The sequence below is a fragment of the Myiozetetes cayanensis genome, unplaced genomic scaffold (genome assembly GCF_022539395.1).
Source record: "Myiozetetes cayanensis isolate MyiCay16 unplaced genomic scaffold, myiCay2020 scf19, whole genome shotgun sequence".
Lineage (NCBI taxonomy): Eukaryota > Metazoa > Chordata > Aves > Passeriformes > Tyrannidae > Myiozetetes > Myiozetetes cayanensis.
In genome coordinates, this window is record NW_026087400.1 from 3,073,937 (window position 1) to 3,092,470 (window position 18,534).

At 57.6% G+C, this 18,534-nt stretch overlaps 1 protein-coding gene across 2 annotated transcripts in view; it reads left to right on the plus strand.

Moving 5' to 3' along the window:
- NOL4L (nucleolar protein 4 like) overlaps positions 1-17,324 on the plus strand; it is a 62,546-nt gene extending 45,222 nt beyond the window's left edge. For both annotated transcript variants that reach the window (XM_050313448.1, XM_050313449.1), the window contains 6 exons: positions 9,107-9,378; positions 9,757-9,942; positions 10,022-10,213; positions 10,300-10,422; positions 10,722-10,923; positions 12,665-17,324. In XM_050313448.1, the coding sequence (XP_050169405.1) occupies positions 9,107-9,378; positions 9,757-9,942; positions 10,022-10,213; positions 10,300-10,422; positions 10,722-10,923; positions 12,665-12,864 (1,175 nt within the window). In that variant the 3' untranslated portion in view covers positions 12,865-17,324. The remainder of the gene's footprint in view (positions 1-9,106; positions 9,379-9,756; positions 9,943-10,021; positions 10,214-10,299; positions 10,423-10,721; positions 10,924-12,664) is intronic.
- The last annotated feature ends 1,210 nt before the right edge of the window (positions 17,325-18,534 follow it).

Consider the following 18,534-nt stretch of genomic DNA (forward strand, 5'->3'; position numbering starts at 1 on the left):
CTTAGTAAGGCTGTGCAAAAAATGTGAGTAACCAGCCTGTGTGAGCTTGTGTGCTCCTTGGAGCCCAGCCGGCCAAGGTGCCTGTGCAGGGTGCTCACACTGGGGCAGCCCAAGTACTCCCAAGCTGGAAGTTTGTCCACATCTCCTGTGCTCAGCTGTCCACTGTGCTGTGCAGCAGCCCTGCAGAGCTCCAACTGGTGCCACAGTGAGCCCCACACCACCCCTACAGCCAGGCTGGGCTCAGCTCCAGGTGTCCTGGCGCTGCAGAGGGGTCTGGTTGCACACCACGTCCTTCAGTTGGAAGCTTGTTCAGAACTGGGTACTCTCCTCCTTCAGGAAAACCTTCTGAGTTACTCAATTGCTCCTGCCTGCTGCCGTCTGATGGGTGGGATGCTTGGAGTGTGTCTTCTGTGAAAGGCTTCCTAAAGTATAAAGTTTTAATGAGGAGTTGCCTGGTAGGAGAGCAGTATCATCTGACACGCTTGTGAAAAAAGTCTTTTTTAAAGGACCTAAGCACAAGCTCCAGGTCCTTCTGAGGCCTGGGAGTAGCAAGTGGTCTCCTATGGCGCAGAGCAGAGTGGTATGAAATCCAGAGGGATGGGAGAGCAGGGAATTGTCGTCCCATGCTTTGACACTCAGGTAGCTGCTAAATCTTCAGAGACCTAAAAAGCAGCTGGGGCAAAAGCCGGCACCTTCTTTTCCCTCGGTGCCCAGAAGCCTCGGCCCAGTTACAGCCGTGCTGCAACCATTGTCAGCCTGGAACTGCAGGGAGAGCAGATTACACCTGAAGACTCTGGGGGGTCGGGGGCAGAGCAGGCACTGTCAGGAGAGCTTTGGCAGCCGAGCCGGGGTTGCTGCTGGGCCGCTGGGCACGTGGTGGGACGTAGGACACACCGGCCGGCTCTGAGCAGCACACACTCGCTCCTTCCATTTTCCTTTGTTACTCATCCTGCGGGCCCCAGCACGGAAAACGTGAAGCTCCCAGCAACATCCCTTCCCAGTCGGATGTTGCTCACAGCGTACGTGCCCACAGGAAGCCGGCGGCTGCCCAAAGCGACAGCAGGATCAACACGAACTGCGCTGCTGCGGCGGAGCTATTGTGCCGGACATCCTGGAGGGATGGGACACATCTGGGGAAGCCAGCACACACTGGGAGCAAAGGGACCCTGAATGCTGTGCCGTCCCACTGTCGGTGCCTGTCACCATCCCCGTGCTCGGCCCTGTCTGGGTGCAGCGGTTTGAGCTGAACTGTGTCCATCTCCAGAGGCTGCTTCCACAACCTCCCAGTTTGGCCTGGTGTGTGGGCTGAGCAGGGTATCCCTCCACAGAGGAGCTGGGGTATCCTGCTGCTGTGACTTGCTGGCAAATGCAGTGCCCTTGAAAGTAAAGCAGACGACAGGCCCTAAATCCCGGTGTGTGACATGGCAAAGCGCTTGGACTCATGGAGAAGATCCTTTGTTTTGCCCTCTAATAGGATGCATCTTGCCTTGTTCCTGGCCATACATCCTGCTCCATTGCCAGGTGCAGTGCTCAGCCCACAGACAGGGCTTGCTGCTCCCCAGCCCGTCCTGCCCCATGCTTCTGAAGAGCAGGGAAAGCTCCTGGGTGTAAGATGTTCTTTCCCTATATGGGGGACATGAGATTGGTTGCTGGCACCGTGATGGACAGATTCCCTTTGGCTGAGATCCCTAAGTGCAGTCCTCACTTGACTGGCAGCGTCCCCGCTGAGCCCGTTCTGCCCAGAGCAGCAGTGGCTAATCCAGACCTTGGAGAAAGGACTTTCTTAACCTACTTAACTGTGAAGACACACACTTCTCAGGGGCATCCCTTGAGGCAGCTGCTTGGGAAGGCTTCTGGGTGTTGGGGGCATCCCTCAGCAGTGCTCCAAGGAGGGACCTGAAGGACATGCAGGCAAGCATTATTTCAGGACACTGTCCTAGGGACAGGTAGGGCCTGTCACTCCTCTGGACACCCTGCCCTAGGATGGCAGGGACAGCACTGAGCCATCCTCAGCACTGCAGTCTCTCTCCTGGTATGGCACGTGTCCTGCAGCTCTGGGTCGCACCGGTGTTATTTTATGAGATGCCCACGGTGTGCTGCACATCACCCGCTTCCCTGAGCTGCTGGCCTGGCAGAGCACTTTTCAAGGAGGACCAGCCTCTTGCCAAGTGCTGACCAAAAGCCAGGCTCTGTCCCCAGGGCAGCCATGATGTCCTGCTCCACAGCTGCACCTCTGACAGCTGTCACCCGACCGTTGGGCGATGGCTGTTCCCCAACAGGGTCACTCACCACAGCGGCGTTGGGTGTCCTGCAGCTCCCGGTTCCCCTCTGCTGCTGGGGCTTTCCTCAGCCAGCCCATCCCTGATCCAGGTGAACACAAACCCCCTTTGCCAGCCCCAGGGGAAGCCCAGCAGACCACAGGCAGCCATCTATGGCTGGCCAGTGCAGGAGCTGGCCTGCAAGCCCTGAAATACTTGCTCAGCCCAGACTCCAAAATCCTCACTGTTTTCCAAATTTCTTGCACCACTGTTGGGTTTCGTCCACCCAAAGCCCAAGCTCAGAGCCTAAACAAGACTAGGATCAGCAGCCAGGTGTTACTACAACTGGATCTTATTTTCCTTAGGGATATATTTCCTCTTCCCCAAGATGTCCCCACGCCATGCTGTCCCTGCAGCAGGAGTCAGCAAGCATGTCCCTGCCTCGCCTCAGTGGTTTGGGCTGGTGACTCTGTTCCCATCACGTCTTCCAGGGGCACATCTGCTCCTCCCGAGCAAAGGCCCTGGCCCATGATAAACACCCTCCTCTCGGTGTCCTTTGAAGGCTGTCCTTCCCTGCTGCCAGGCTGGGGAGTGCAGCAAGGACACTGCGAGGCCGTGGTGGCTTTGCCAGCCTGGCGCACTGAGCTTGGCTTGGGGCTCCCTCACAGCTGGTGCAGGCGCTGCCGAGCCTGTTGGTTCATCCTGTTGGTGTTTGGAGCAGAATTAGGGGGGGTCTCTTTCCTGGTCTGGAGCAGAGAGGGTCACTGGGCTGTGTGTGAGCAGCCAGCTTGGGAACAGTCCCCAAAGGGCTGTGGGTGAACAGCAGGGTCTCTCTTGTGGCAGGTCTGTGCTGGAGGCTCCAGCTCGGTGTGAATCTTGCCAAAGCCACCAAACCCGTTTGTTTGGCGTGGGGAGAGGCAGTGCCCAGGCAGCACAGGGCTGTGGCATGTCCCCTCCCTGCACCGGGATCCGGGTGGCTGCCAGTGGCAGTGGCACAAGGAGAGTCTCGGTCTGTGCCACCTCCTTCCTCACTGCAGACAAGGGCCAGCTCCTGGCTCAAGCACTCCTCCAGCAGTGCGGAGGGAGGGACAGGGGTTGGGAGGAGAAGGGAAAACAGAGGGACAGAGCGTGTTTGTGACAAGGCTGCTCTGTGCAGCGGGAGCTGACGAGCTTTGGTGCATGGGAGAATGTCCAGCACAGGGCCGGCGCGGTGAGGTCCCGGTGCCGGAGGGAGCTGCTGCCTCGGGCTGGGCAGTGGAGCCGGGGGGAGATGGCACCGGGGGGCACCTTTCATGGCAAGGGACGGGGAGGCGGCCGCACAGCACTGCCTTGTCCGGCCAGGCTTGCCTGCAGACGCGCATTGTGTCCGGCCGTGCCAGATGTCTGGCTTGCCGAGGGCTCTGGTCGAGGCAGGGACCCAGGGAGGGAGCGTGGAGGGTGGACACTTTGTCTGGGACATAACGAGGTTTGCGTTAGCGGAGGAAGACAGGAAATAAAGCGTCTTAACTGGACCCTTGCCAGCCCCAGCGCACCGCGGCCCTCAGCCACGTTGCTTTTTTTTCTTCCTTATGCATCTTGGAGGCAAACGCTGGGCAGGACCTGGAGTAAATGGGCTCCATGCTCTGGCCACGTGAATGGTGTGGGCCCAGGGCCTCTCCTGCTGCTCACCTCCCACTCATGGTGGACCTTGCTTACCCCTAATGAGTGCGGCGCTAACACCCGGCTGTTGCTCGCCCCCCCCCCCCACAGGGCCCCGTTCCCACTGGGTCTCTCTAATTTGTATTAAGTATCCCTTCCTCGCAGGCTTTCCTCCTCCCCTTCTTCCCCCTTCTCGTCTCTTTTGTGAGTGAATAATTTATGGCACTTTTCATCTTCCTGGCTGTTGTTCCAGGCGGGCGGCAGTGGGATGCTCTGTGCCCTCCTGACGGCCGCTCCCAGGCTGGGTGTACGGCACCATCCTGTGCCGGTGCCACACTGGGCTGTAAATGGGACAGACCCTCCCAGGAGCCATGGGGGGACTCACGTGGGAGCAGAACCCCTGCCATCACCCCTGGAGGCAGAACAGGCAAGGGCCGTGGCTGGCAGATCCATGGCAGTCCTTGGGGACCAGGGGTCACTGATGGGATGTGGAATGGCTGCAGTGCCCACGGCTGTGCAGGCAGGTGGGCAGCAGTGAGGGAGGGCCACCCCTGGGCCAACTGGGGGTCCCACAGCAGTGGGGTGTGGGCAGGGCTGGGCAGCCCCTGTCCCACCGCGTGGTGCGGGGCTGTGGCGAGGTTTCCGTGGGCTGCTGGCTCTTACATAAGCTCATTGTTTCCTGAGTCAAAAGAGGTTTTGTCTCCGCTCTGGAGATGTGACAGGAGGAGGAACAATTTGCCCCATTCATCTTTAGCTCTGCTCTGGAGAGCGGTGTGGTGGCCTGCGCCGGCAGAGACGTTAAACCCAACCACTTCCCCGCCGTAAAAATCTCCCGGGGAGCAGGTGTTGGAAATCGCCCCTTCCCCTCCTGATCTCCTCAAATCCAGCGCCACAGAAATCAAGGATAATCCAGCAGCCTCTTCAAAATGAAAACGCTGAGCCCTGATTAATTCATTTAATAAGTGACTGATCTCCTCCTCCCCCAGCACCGCGGCCCAAGAAGCCATTTTGCTTCTTGCTCTCCTGGGCTGATGCCGGGGAGATGCTGGGGCTGCAGCAGAGGCACGAGGCTGGTACCTCGTGGCCTCCTTACCAGACTGGCTGTGTGCCTTGTCATGGCCTGGCCTCTGTAGTGGGGCTGGGAAGGGCAGTGCTCTGTGGGCTGTGGGGCCAGTGGCCTCCACTGGGCTCTCCAGGCTCACTGGCCTCACCCACACAGTGCCAGGGTCTGCTCCACCTCCCATCCAGCCCATGGAGTCCTGGCTCGAGGGGATTAAACAGGAGAACGAAATACTCCGTTTTCCAACCGAAAGATCAAACCGGTTAGAAGTGACATTGTTTTTGCAGTTCCATCTGCTTCAATTAGGGCACGGGGGTGGAGCAGGGGGGCTCCCAATTATCCTCATTAGAGGGGCTCCTCGTGCAGCCAAGCTCCAGCCGCGAGCAGGGAGCTCACCAGGCTCGTGCTGGTTGATAATGAATATATTCATGGCTGCACAGCCTGGCCTTGCTCGCCTGCTGCTGCCGGAGCCCTGCTCCTGACATGTGCTTTGGGCACTGCTGGGAGATGCAGAAAACCTCTCCAAGCTCAGGAGCTTGGCGGGTTTTACTGAAAGAGAGCGTGGCCAACACGGCCCCATCACTGCTCAGCACCCTGCCATAGCAGTTCAGGAGCCTAAGCCTGGTTCTTGCGCTCCAGGTGGGAGCACTCCTGCTCCCTCTCCCCCAGGTCCTGCTTTGCTGGGAGGTGTCCCAGCTCCTCTCAGAGTCTGGCTGTGGGCTGGAACTGCCCCAGCAAAGCTGCCCAGGGAGCAGCACTGTCCCTGTCCCTGTCCCATCTGCTCCAACCAGGAGAATGCAGCTCCCTCCCAAGCTCATCTGTTTTCAGACTGGCTGAGGCCATTCTTGCTCAGACCCAAGCACTCACCAGTCTGAATTTGTGGCTGTTTCTCTGCTCACAACACTGAGATTAACCCCACACTTTGTGTGCAGCACTTCTGGGAGAGCATAAGGCGTAAAAATGTGGAAATAAGAAAATATCCGTAGCCCACGGGTTTACAAACCTCATTATTTACGTACGTCCATCCTTGGTATAAACTAAATTGTTCTTTTAGTAGGTGCTGGTCACTGATATTAAATTCCCATTTCATTCTCTTATCCCACCTGGCAGGTTCCTAGAGACACCTTCCTCTTTGTTTGCAATATTTTTTGCCTGTAGCAAACCCAGGGTTCATAAATGCAGCAGCGTTGGGCGGAAACCTGATGTGCAGCTGCTGTGTGTGCTCTGTGCAATACAAAAGAAAACCTGAGACACGGAGAAACTGGGGCGGTCCAGACATCACCCCCAGGATCCTGCCTGATGTCAGCAGCCGGGGATGGGGGGACAGAGCTGGGGGCTGTGAGGAGCCTGGGTGTGGGTGGGCAAGGGCAGAGCAGGATGCCCAAGGAGGAGTGGGGGTGCTTAAGGCATAATAAGGATGCCCAGGGCAGGTTGGGGTTGTTCAAGGCAGGTTGGGGATGTCCAGGATAGATTGGGGATAATCAGGGCAGGTTGAGGATGCTCTCATCCCTGCAGGGCTGCCCGGAGAAAGTTGGGGATGCCCAGGATGCCCAGGTTTGGGGATGTGCAGGGCAGGTTTGGCGATGCCCAGGGCACATTCTTATCCTTCTCCCAGGTGATGTCTCTCCAGGTGCCCTTGCCTGGCAGGGGTTTTGTCACGTGGCAGGCCCCTGGCCCCACTGGTGCAGGCAGCCTAGGGGGTTGCTGAGGAGCTGTGGGAGGTCCCTGCCCTCAGCCTGGTCGTGGCACCGATTGGCCCTGCGGGGCAGCGCTGTTGCTGTGGCTGTGCCCGGGCTGATGGCGGGGCCTGGCCTGCAGCTCGTGCCTCCGCGCAAGGGAATAATTCTCCTTAATCCTTCCGAGAGGCATTGCTGGATGAGACTGGAGCCTCCCTCTGGGAGCCCCATCTCCCCTGGCGCAGAGAACAGAGCTGGGGGAGGGACAACCACCATCCTGGGCAGGGAGGCCTCTGTGCCCCCGGCCACCTGCCCTCTGCTGCTGGGGCCGCAGCCAAGCCAGCAATGCTCCTGCACCCGTGCTGAGGGACAGCAAAACCTGGGGGAACTCAGAGCACCAGACCAGTGCCCTGGGACAGGAGGGTGTGGGGGCAGGAGGTGGCAGTGCCCCCAACATCCTGCCCCTCCAGATAACAGCAGAGCCAGCAGCAGGAGCACATGGGGCCATGATCTGGGGCGCAGCCACCCACTGCAGCCTCAATGCCACAGCACGGGGAGAGGAGACCAGAGCTTCTCTTGGGGTGGTTGGCTTGGAGGGTGCCCCTGGACAGGGCTGGCTGCTGAGCCTCTCCAGAGCCCCACACTCCCTGGCATGCAGCGTCCCGGCCCAGAGCAAGGACTTCTGCCAGGAGCCAGCCCTGTGGTGGGGAGGGTGACGCCTGCTGCCGGCCCGGAGCACCCGGCACATAAACACCACCCCGGGGATTAGGTCAGCTCTGGTCATCGCTCAGACGAATAAGTGGATCAGTGCAAGGGAAAGGAGGGGGAGGGAGCTCTGCTGAGCGGGGAGCTCCAGTGGGGACCTTCTAATTTAGGGGCTCGTGGGGCCAGGAGCCGCCTTGGTGCAGGCACGAGGCTGGGCAGCGAGCGCTGGCGCCCGTGGCGGGGCGGCTGGGGACACACGGCGGCAACCCCGGCCGGCCCCACGGTCGGCTCGGATGCCCGAGTGTCCTCAAGTCTGTTTATTTTAAGGGATACAAAGTCCTGGGCTGCCACAGGGTCACCGCAGCACTCGCCCAGCCTCGCAGTAAAGTTTTCTGCAGGTGCTGGCAGGGGGAGGAGGAGGAGGAGGAGGGTGGGTGGCAGCAGCCGGGCACCGTCCCGCCGCCCTGCGCCCGCACACCTTTGGACCTGGCGGCCCGTGCGCCAGGAGCCATCGGCGTGGTGCCGCGGCCACCCCACAGCCCCGGCCCATTGTCCCGCAGCACCCGGGCCGGGTGTGGGGACGGCCATCTGCTCGTCGCTGCTGCCGACAGCTTCTTTGTTCGCCGCCCGGCGCACGCTGGCGCAGGAAGCGGCTCCCACGTGCTTCGCCCTTTCCCTCTCGCGGAGGCACCTAATGAAATAAAGGATTTACTGCGGCGAGGGGGAGGGAGGGGAACGGGCTGAGCAATTTGAAATGCTGTGCTTGGCCCCCAGGGCTGGGCCCTCTGGCAGGGTGCAGGCGAGGTGGGTGCAGGCAGTGCCAGGCTCTCTGCCGTTTCTGGGCTGTCTTTCAGGAGCCACCACGGTGGGAGTGGGCACAGATAGGAGGATGTTGCCAGGGGCTGTGTTGTGAGTAGAACTGAGTCTGAGCAGGGCCAGGCTGTGCACTGGATGTGTGTGGCACCACCATTGCCAAGCCCCTGACCTGCCTGGGTGATGGGGAAGGCCATGCAGTTGCCTGTGGGGATGGCTCTGGGGCACGTGAAAACAGGGAACAGGAGTGTCCATGTAGGGTGTAGGTCACCTGGGCTTTGAGTGGGACAGGAAGGACATGGTGCAGCCCTGTCCCCTCCCTGCAGCAGTGTGCTGAGGAGGAGCCTTGTTGGGTGGTGTGCCTGCTGTGAGCAGAGCTCCTAATGCTGCTTCCAGGCACCGTGGATTCGGCATTTTCCCTCTCATGAGCTTGTCCTTGTGTGTCATCCTTATGCCCCAGAACTCTGTACAGCAGCACGTCCCTGAGCCACCAGTACTGGAACTTGTCACCTCTCACTGCACCCAGCCCCAAACTGGGCCAGGAGGACGGTGAGGGACCTGGCGGGGAGAGGCAGTGCCCCTTTCTCCTCCCTGCAATGCAAACAGAAACCTAAAAGGACCAAATTCCAAAGTTCTTATTCAAGCCCAGGCACCGTGGCCGAGGGCGGAGGCGCAGGGACTGTCACCTGCGGAGGGATGGGTGGCTCGGGCATGGGGCACGGCAGCGTCCGGTGTGCTTGGAAGGACGAGGGAGTGAATCCATGTGACAGTGTCCCTGCAGCTGTGGGTGCCAGCATCTGTACTTCCAGCTGCTGCGTCCCAGGGCCCAAAGCACAGCAGTGCCAGCCTGGCTTCCAGTGGCACATGTGGTAGCTCAGCCACCAAGTGAGCCCAGAGCAGCCTCAGGAAAGCGGTCACAGGGTGCCACGGGGGTGACCACACGTCCTTCCTTGCAGATGACTCCTCGTCAGAGAGCTGCAGCGGGAATGGCTCCTCCACCCTGAACCCCTCCACTTCCAGCAGCACGCAAGGCGACAGCGCCTTCCCCGAAATGAACGGCAATGGCACCGCGGCCCCCATGGACTTCACCGCCTCTGCTGACGACCAGCCCATCAACCTCTGCGACAAGCTCACACCTGCCCACGTCACCCCTTCCTACCAGTCCGACAGCTGCAGTGCCGACGGGCTGCGCAGCAGGGTCAAGTACGCGGTGAAGACCACGGCAGAGGTACGGCCTGGGGTGGTTCGGGAGAGCCACCCACACCCCACCTGCCCCAGAGCTGGGCGCTTGCAGCGGGCTCACCTCACCCTCACCTTACGGCCACCATGTGAGGAGGAGCCCATTCCTGCTGGGTCCAGCAGTGTTTCCCATAGGATGAGGCAGAGCCATGGTCCCACCAGCCAGAGCAGCCATTGGGCCATCAGGCCATCACAGGCTCCCTGTGCCCCAGGCATGCAGGAGGTGACGCTCAGGGGAGCTTGGCCATGGGTTCATCTCCCCGAGTCGCAGGGGGCTGTCAGGAGAAGGGACAGATGCAGTGAGACAAGGAGCAAGGGCAGGTGCATCAGGTGAGGGCTCCCGGTGGTAACCACTGTCTCCTTTCAGTCCCCGCCGTACAGCTCGGGCAGCTACGACTCCATCAAGACAGAGGTGAGCGGCTGCCCCGAGGACCTGACTGTCGGCAGGGCCCCCACAGCTGATGAAGATGACGATGACCACGATGACCATGAAGACAACGATAAGATCAATGACTCGGAGGGGATGGACCCGGAGAGGCTAAAGGCCTTCAACGTAAGGAGGGCTCCGCGGGGAGGATGAGCCTGCCTGCCTCCCATCTCGGGGTTCCCACCGCCCGTCTTCTCCTTTGCAGATGTTCGTGCGCCTTTTTGTGGACGAGAACCTGGACCGGATGGTTCCCATCTCCAAGCAGCCCAAGGAGAAGATCCAGGCCATCATCGAGTCCTGCAGCCGGCAGTTCCCCGAGTTCCAGGAGCGGGCGCGGAAGCGCATCCGCACCTACCTCAAGTCCTGCCGCCGCATGAAGAAGAACGGGATGGAGATGGTGAGTGGCTGCCCCAGCGCCCTCCTGCTCACCACCACAGCTGGGGCAGCAGGTCCCTGAGCTCTCTCTCTGCTTGTGTCCTGCAGACCAGGCCCACGCCGCCTCACCTGACCTCGGCCATGGCAGAGAACATCCTGGCCGCCGCCTGTGAGAGTGAAACGCGGAAAGCAGCCAAGAGGATGCGGCTGGAGATCTACCAGACCTCCCAGGTATGGTGCTGGCAGCTGGAGGTGGGCGAGAGGCTGTGTCCTGTGGTGGGATGAGGGAGAGACATTTGTGTACAGTTTAGAAAAGAGTTTTTAAAAGTCTCATTTCTAAAAGTCAGCGAGGCTGCAGAACAGAGCCCCATGGTCTGTCCTGAGACTCAGGCCAACAGGGATGGGGATGCTGGTTTGGGCTGGCCATGCTGCAGTCACAGGAGACCAGGCATCCCTGTGCTGTCCCTCCCACTGGCCACAGAGGAGAGCCAGGCTCCTCGCTGGATTAAGTCTGTGTTTTCCCTGTGCAGGACGAACCCATCGCTCTAGACAAGCAGCACTCCAGAGACTCCACAGCCATCACCCACTCCTCCTACTCACTGCCAGCTTCATCTTACTCCCAAGACCCGGTCTACATCAATGGAAGCCTGAACTACAGCTACCGTGGCTACGGGTCCCTGGGGGGCAGCCTGCAGCCCCCCGCCTCCCTCCAGACGGGCAACCACAGTAACGGTAAGTGGCCACAGGGGCACGGGGAGCCCACCCAGCCACTGCTCTGCCCCATGGCCCAGCAGTGTGCAACAGGCTCCTGGCAGCCCACAACTGTGGGGCTGAGCTGGCTGCTGGAGGGGAGGAAGAGCTGCTCCAAAATGCCCTCTTGTCCTGCAGCTGGGAGAGGTCTCAGCCTGGCAGCTCAGCTCACCTCGTCAGCAGATGGTTAATTGTTGAACTGCACTTGGAAGGACGGTCTGGGTGGCACTGGTGGAGGGAAGGAGTGTCACTTAAAAAAAAAGAGAATCTGTACCAGCTATTAATCATTAACAGGAGCGGGCGCCTATCGCTGCCCTGATCTCCTGCTGGTATGAGCCGTTCCGCTCTCAGGGACGGATGGGGCTGGGGGCACAACCTCAGCTCAGGAGGGCTCTGAGGGGCTGGGCACTGCCTGGGAACAACAGCTGGGAAAACAGGACTGATGCTGCAGGACAGGAAGGCAGAAGGAGAGCACAGGCAGGGCTTAAGGTTAGGGGCAAGTGAATATCCTGGGCCTCAGCAGGGCACACAGGAAGGCTCCTATGTGCCTGATAACTCCCTTGCACCTGGAGAGACAGGTATGGGGTGAGGCCAAATGTTCCCTCTGGTTCTGCCCTGCAGCAGTGGTGGCAGGAGGGGCTGGAGTCCTTGCCAGTCCTCATCCCGTCTTTCAGCAATCTCCAGGCTGCCATCGCCTGTCCTGGTGCGCTCTGGGCTCCTGCCCTGCCCCTGCCCGCCCCGACGGGAGCCAGGATTTGGAAGGATGTGATTTCCGGAGGCCTGAGAGATGCCTGTCTGGGATTAACTCTTATCATCCCTTCCTAATGCTTCTTAACCCTGAATAAAGATCCCGTCCCGGCCTCCAGCTGCTGAGACCTAATCCTCACAGCAGTGGTTCCTCCCCAGAGGAGCACAGGCACCCCGACCCCCCGCTGCTGAGCACCCTCCTCTGGCCTGGCCGAGCCACAGGCTCTGGCTCCTCCATGTGAGACAGCAGATGTGCAGGAAGGTCTCTGAGCAGCCTCCAGGAGGAGCAGACGGGCCTTGGGTGCAGCACTCAGCGGCAGCACCCAGCAGCACCTCACCTCGCTCCTTTGCAGTGGATTTCCAAACCTCTGCTTTGCAATTCTTTTTTCCCCAAGCTCTTACCCAGCCCTTCAGAGGGAAGAGTGCGCTGCAAGGAGCTGCGCCTTCTCCTCCCTCTGAGCAGAGGCCTGCAGGGGTTTGCTGCCCAGGAGTGTCTTCTCCCTCCATCCCCCACCTCAGGCAATTCTTGCTCAAGCCCACATCCCTGCTCCCAGCTCCTTCCCCCCTTGGTGAGCTGGGAAACAGGCTCCGTTTACTGCTGCCTTCTCTGTCCAGTGAAATTGCTTTCGCATGAGAGCCTCCTCCTCCTTCTCCTCCTCCGCCTTCTCTTCCTCCTCCCCCACTTCAAAGCACTGGTTCTCCTGGCATGGAACACTTCTGCTGGTGCTATTCCCACAGCGTTTGCTTCTCCAGCATTGCTTTCCTTGGATGTTTTCCATCCTGCCCAGGGCGATGTGCTCCCCTCCCTGCCACCATCACCTGTGGCACCCCCCTGGGCTCAGGGGGAAGGGGGGGCAGCTGAACTCTCCCATCCTGGTTTGCAAATGACCACAGCGCCCAGTCCTTACCTGGTGTCCCAAGGCTGTGTTGGGCCACCCAGCAGGAGCTCAACTTCCCTCTCACTTCTCCTCGGCAGGTCCAACCGATCTCAGCATGAAAGGTGGGGCCTCCAGCACGGCCCCCTCCAACAGCACCAGCCGGGGCATGCAGGCGGCCCAGCTCAGCCCCACGGAGATCAGCGCCGTGCGGCAGCTCATCGCCGGATACCGGGAGTCGGCGGCGTTCCTGCTCCGCTCTGCAGACGAACTGGAAAACCTCATTTTACAGCAGAACTGACTCCCCGTGTCTGCGTCGCTCCTCGGTCGAGAAGACAATTTATACCTGCTAGAAAGAGGCTCCCGGCGATGTCCTGCTCGGCACCACCGTCGTCCTCCCGCCACGCCGCGGGTACATGTAGTTTTTAGAAGGTGGAATTCAAAAGACCTGTTTTCTTTTACACTCCAAGCACCTGGGACTTCAGGCACAAGGACGCGTTTTGGAACCGTACCGACACCCGTGCGTCCGGCCGACCAGAAGCCAGCCCTGCAGCTTGGAAGGATGTGGGACTCTGAAGGGCAGAAGGGAGCCTGGGGAGGTTTGGGGCTGCAGATGTATTTAGAATAACCTTTGTGGACCCAAATGTTAGATTCCCATCCCCAGATAATTTCCAAGTCTTAGGTGAGCTGAATCACATATTTATTGAGAAATGGACCCTCCTCTCCCCTTAGTAATTTATTTTTCTGAAAATGGATTCTTTTGAGTTTGTACAGATTGCCAGTTTTTTGTCTGTCTGATCAGAAGGAATTTATTCCTGTGAAATAACACATTCCATATCACTACACTACTAACTTCCAGGCAGCTCTGCCTGTTTCTCTGGTGAACCCTTGTCCCACAGGGAGCAAGTTTGCCATCCAGCCTTTGATATCGAGGCTGCTCAGCCTCCAGTGAGCGTAGGTGGGAGCTGAACAGCAGCACAAGCTTAGGCCTTCATTCTAAAGGGTTCCATAGCACCAGTGGGGTCTGAACCTCCCGCAGAGACTCGGAGAGCTCAGCAGACCTCCGGCTGGAAGGACATCTCGCACTCATTTTAAGTCACTGCAGATAAGAGAAGGAAGGAAGGAAGGAGATACCTGAGAAACACTGTCTTGCGGTCACCATCCGTACTCTACCTCACACTCCATTGTGGGCTTCTTCCAGGACTGGCCGTGCTGGTCCTGGGGGACGGTGAGTGTCGCAGACATGGGGATCGTGCCGAGGAGGCTGGAACCTCCGGCTGGGGTCCTGCTGTGCCTGGCCATCCACTCCGTCCCATCCCAAACCAGCCCCGGGGCAGCACCGGGAGATAAAGCGCTCGGGGCCCACAGGGTGTGAGGCAGGGCAGCGCCGGGGCTCACCCAGAAGGGGAGTTGGTGCCGTGACCACTCGCTCCTGCGGGGGAGACGGGCAGGATTGAGCAGCAGAACTGACAAAGTCCTCTCCGGGGCCCGGGATCTTTCCCACTCCCTGCTCACAGTCCTGGAACAAGCCCACAGTTCCCGAAGTGTGGAAGAACCGTAGTCCGCTGACCATTCTGCCCCGTTTCCGCCCCTCTCCCCCACGATGCACTTCGTTTTGCTCAGTGCAATACCTACTGCCAGTGCTGCTAACCCAGGGACCTCACCCCTGCCCGGGGTGCCCAGCCCAGCCCAGCAATGCCCCGAGCTCTGGAGCTGCGCAGAGACCGGCGGGGGTCCCGCTGCTCCCCGACCCCCCGCCCGGCTGGAGTCCACACCGTGAGAGAGCAATTCGATAAGTGTGAAGCTGTTTTGTAGGTAGAAACTTCCTCTCTTTGGAGCCAGCTTTTAGCTTATTTTTTTGGCCACTTGGAGCTGGCGAATGGGGCTGCTGCTCCCAAGGGCCAGCGCCACTGACATGGGCTTGAGCAGCGGCTGGGCTGGCCAGGAGTGGGCCCGGGCAGTTCCCCTGTACCCTCTGTACCCCATGATGCTCCACACACTGGAAGAGAAGCAAAACTTTACCTTGCTCTTAGTCTCAGAACAGAAAAGGTTCTGTCTCCTGAGGCCAGCTGTGCCTGGCCCGGCAGCAGAAGGGATCAACCATTGCATTGACTGTTTTTCCCCAAACCTTAAACTTTCCGTAGCATTTGGAGAAAAGGGACCCAGCCCCTGGCCACGGGGTGCAGAGACGAGGTGGTGGCTCATTAGACCCGAGCCGGTGCTGGAACCGGGAGCATCGTGACCACACCCATCCCCTCCTGCCCGCGGGGCGGGGGTCCTGGGGATGCCGGCCCCCAGCCAGGGCTCAGACTCACGCTTTCCCCAGCACTTCACAAGCCTGCTTGGTTTGTCCACTGCATCCTCCCATACTCGGAATTTATGTAAATATTTATTTTTGTGTGAATACCATGAAGTAACAAACCTTTGACAAAACCTGTAACCGCAGCCATTCGTGAAAGTCTTACCGTTCAGGCAGGAGAGGCAGAGACAATCGCTGTCCCGGGATTCTCCCTCTCCGCAGTCTCCCACCCGTGCCGGTGCCTCCGTCCCCGGCAGAGGCAGTGGAACCGTTAGCCATAAGTTTGCCATCAGTGTACTGGAACAGAGGTAACCCGGGAGCTCATGGACAGACCACCAACAGCCACAGCGGGGTTAAGTTTTATTTATCCGAGGTTTAGCTGTCGTTCCCGATCACCTCCGAACGTGTCTCGGCGCGTGTGGAAGTTCAGGAGCTCTTACAGGTGGTCAAACTGCTGTGGAGGACACCGAGGCTGCGTGGGCGTAGGAGGGTGCCCAACACCGCCCTGTCCTAGCACCTGATGTTCATGACCTGCAGCTGAATGGTACAGACTCAGATTCCCCAAGCCCTGGTGACAGCCACATCTGGGACAAGTTATGAAACAGACGGGATTGACTCCGAATTTCTGTCAGGGATCTTTTTCTTTTTTCCTTTCTCTTTTTTTTTGGTGAGCCGCAGCGTTAACGGTTCCTTTGGCATGAGCTCCACAGACATCTCCGTGCTCTGCAGCTGCTCCGTGCTCCGCCACGGCTCCCTGTGCTCCAGGACTGTTCACAGCCACATTCCTGCGCTCTCACTGGGCAGGACGGGGTCAGGAATTGCTAGTCCGGGTTCTCGACGAGAAGGAACGAGCAGGAGCAGAATACACCAGCCTTCCAGATATCTGAGAGGTGGAAGGAGAATGCTGGGTTAGCAAATGGTCTGGATGGTCTTGGGTTCGGTTAAGAAAAGCTGATCACTGGTCAAGAAAATAGATTTATTATTATTTTTTTTAAATTTTATTTTATTTTAACACACCCACCCTGTCCTGGATGTGCGGTTCCCATGACTCTGTTTCTCCATGGGAGAGCGTTCCCGGGGTTGCGAGCAGACATAACTTGTACCTCCCTGATCCCAAGGGCCACTTCCCTCCCGGAGCGGCCGTCGGATTTAGTACCAGTTCATGGAAAAAAAAAAAAAAAAAAAAAATGCTGCTTTGAACTCAGAGGGTTAATATACTTTTGATTTGTAATTTTTTGTAAAACTTTTTACAAGGTAGCATAGTATTTCACCAGACACCAACTACAATCCGTCCATGGTCTGATTTTTATATAATTTAGTGGTGCTTTAGAAACTTTTGTTCGGTTGTTTCGGAGCTGCACAGCTCAGTTCTTCGCCTGTATCTACCTAAGACCAATGTGAACCTTTGTATTTTTGCTCCTAATTTTGGACTCAGTGAAAGTGTACTGTTTACATGTACAGAACTCCCGGCCCCCGTGTGTTCTGCCAGACCTGCTGTTGAAGAGGAAGCTGCCCCTCACCCCAGTTCGTCTGTTTAACCCAGCCACAGCCTCACCCACCCACCGACACGCGCCCGCCCCGAGGGACACCCCACCAAACCCAGACACCCTTTAAGCAATTTTGGGTTTTTGCACAAGCTGTTGTATTTTTTTTTATTTTTTTAGTTTCCCAGTAGTCGCATGGATTGGCTGCAATTCCAGCCGGGAGCCGATCCGGAGCTCTGAAGCGCCAGATCCGGGCAGTGCTGCTGCCTCCCCATCCTCCTCCTCCTCCCGCCTGGACGCTGCCCAGCTCCTCGCAGGGTCCAGCTGGCGCAGGGGAACAGGGGGAAAACACTCCTCAGCAGAATTGGGAATACTTTAGGGAAGGGGTGATCTTGCCCAAGCCTGGACTCTGGTTTGGGCTGGAGGGTGGGAGCGCGGTCCCGCGGGAGGCAGGGGGCTCCCAACGAGGCAGAAGAGGCTCTTTGGGAAGCTGGTGCTTTCCCGAGGACTCAGAAAGCGTATGGCACTTAATCCAGCTTTTAAGGTGACACTTTATTGCTTAATCAATTGATTCCTTTGGAAATGATATTTTTGCAGATAGGCACCTATGCAACTTCATGTGGCTCTTAAGCAGATGAGCACTTCCTCCTCAACGAGCTTGATAAGAGTTATTTGTGTTATATACTGTGGATTTTTCCAGTAAATGTGGCTTAATATTTTAATTCTTAGAATGTGTGTCTATTATATATGTGATGCAACTTAATTCTGTTCTGTTTGTGGAATGATTAGCACAGGCCAACTCCCTGTCCCCTCACTTAACAAAGACCAATGAGCTGTTAATCGAGCTGTTATCTCCATGGTATTACTTGCTAAATGCACTGATTTCATAAGTATGTGGAATCCTTTTTTTTTTTTTCTTTTGAATCTGTATATCATATATAAGACTGAATCTACTTAATAAACACTGTATAACAAAAAGGGCTTTCTCCTCCACTGTCGAGCCCCGCTGGGTGCTGCTGGCCCCAGCGCTGCCCCTCGCCCCAGCCCCTGTGCGAGGGAGGTCAGTGCCATCAGCCACCGGAGCGGGATCTAAATTGGGGTGTTAAAAGAGAAAAAAAAAAAAAAAAAGAAAACCCAACCCCATCTTTCAGTCCTGTTGACATAAGCTGTGCTTTCCATTCCGTAACAGACAGCGCGGGTACCAGAGAGAGCAGCGGTAGCACTCACGTGGGGGGGCAAGGCACCAGTTTTATGCTTAACTTATATTTTGACAAAATTAATTTTGTGAAGTGTCTGGTTTTTGTGAGAAAAAAAAAAAAAGAAAAAAAAAAAAAAGGAGTTTTCATTGAAGTTTGTGGAAAGTTCTCCCTCTCCCCTCATGGAAAATACTGATTTTTCGTTATCAGCTTTATTCACTAAGTATAATAAACCTTTGCATCCATAAACGTTCCTCTTCAAGCGCTGTGTAGATACGATCTCCTGGTTTGACTGTCAGGAGACCCAGAGAGGCAAAGGGGGTTTGCAGCTTCCTTGGAAGTGCAGCTGCCCACGGGTGTGGGGGTGCTGGCTGGTTGGGAGGGTGGGAAGCCCTTTCCTGGGATTTGCTGTGGCTGCAGCCAGGAGCAAGGCCAGCAGGACCCACCTGAACATTTCTGCTTCTAAACCATCACCTGGGATGGTGGCAGCACGTCCCAAATGGAGAACCCCTGGAATTCCCTAATGTCTGGGAGCTCAGTGCTAATGCTCCTGTGCCTGTGACACCGTTGGGTTTATAACTGAGCCTCTGGCTGAGCTTTGCTCCCAAATTTCAAAACCCAGGGATCAGCAGTGCTGGGTTCCCCCAGTTGCAAACCAGTTGGTGGTACCTGCTGGAGGCTTCCATGGCCCTGTACCTGGGCTGACTTGGGACATCCCCTCCATGGGGCCAGGGTGCTCCAGAGCATGGCAGAGCTGGACCCTAACAGCAGTCAGGCTGTGAGAGAGAAAATCTGTTCCTTAGCACAGAAATATCACAGAGAAAAAAACCCCAGTGTATTTGCTCTGTGTGAAATCCTGACTTTAATGGGTTTTACCCTTGAAACCCCACCCTATTCCAGAGGTAACTAATCCTGACACCATCACCTCCCACCCCAATAAAACAGGGAAGGATTGTTTATTAAGTTTTAATGCTTGGCTAAGTAACAACTCT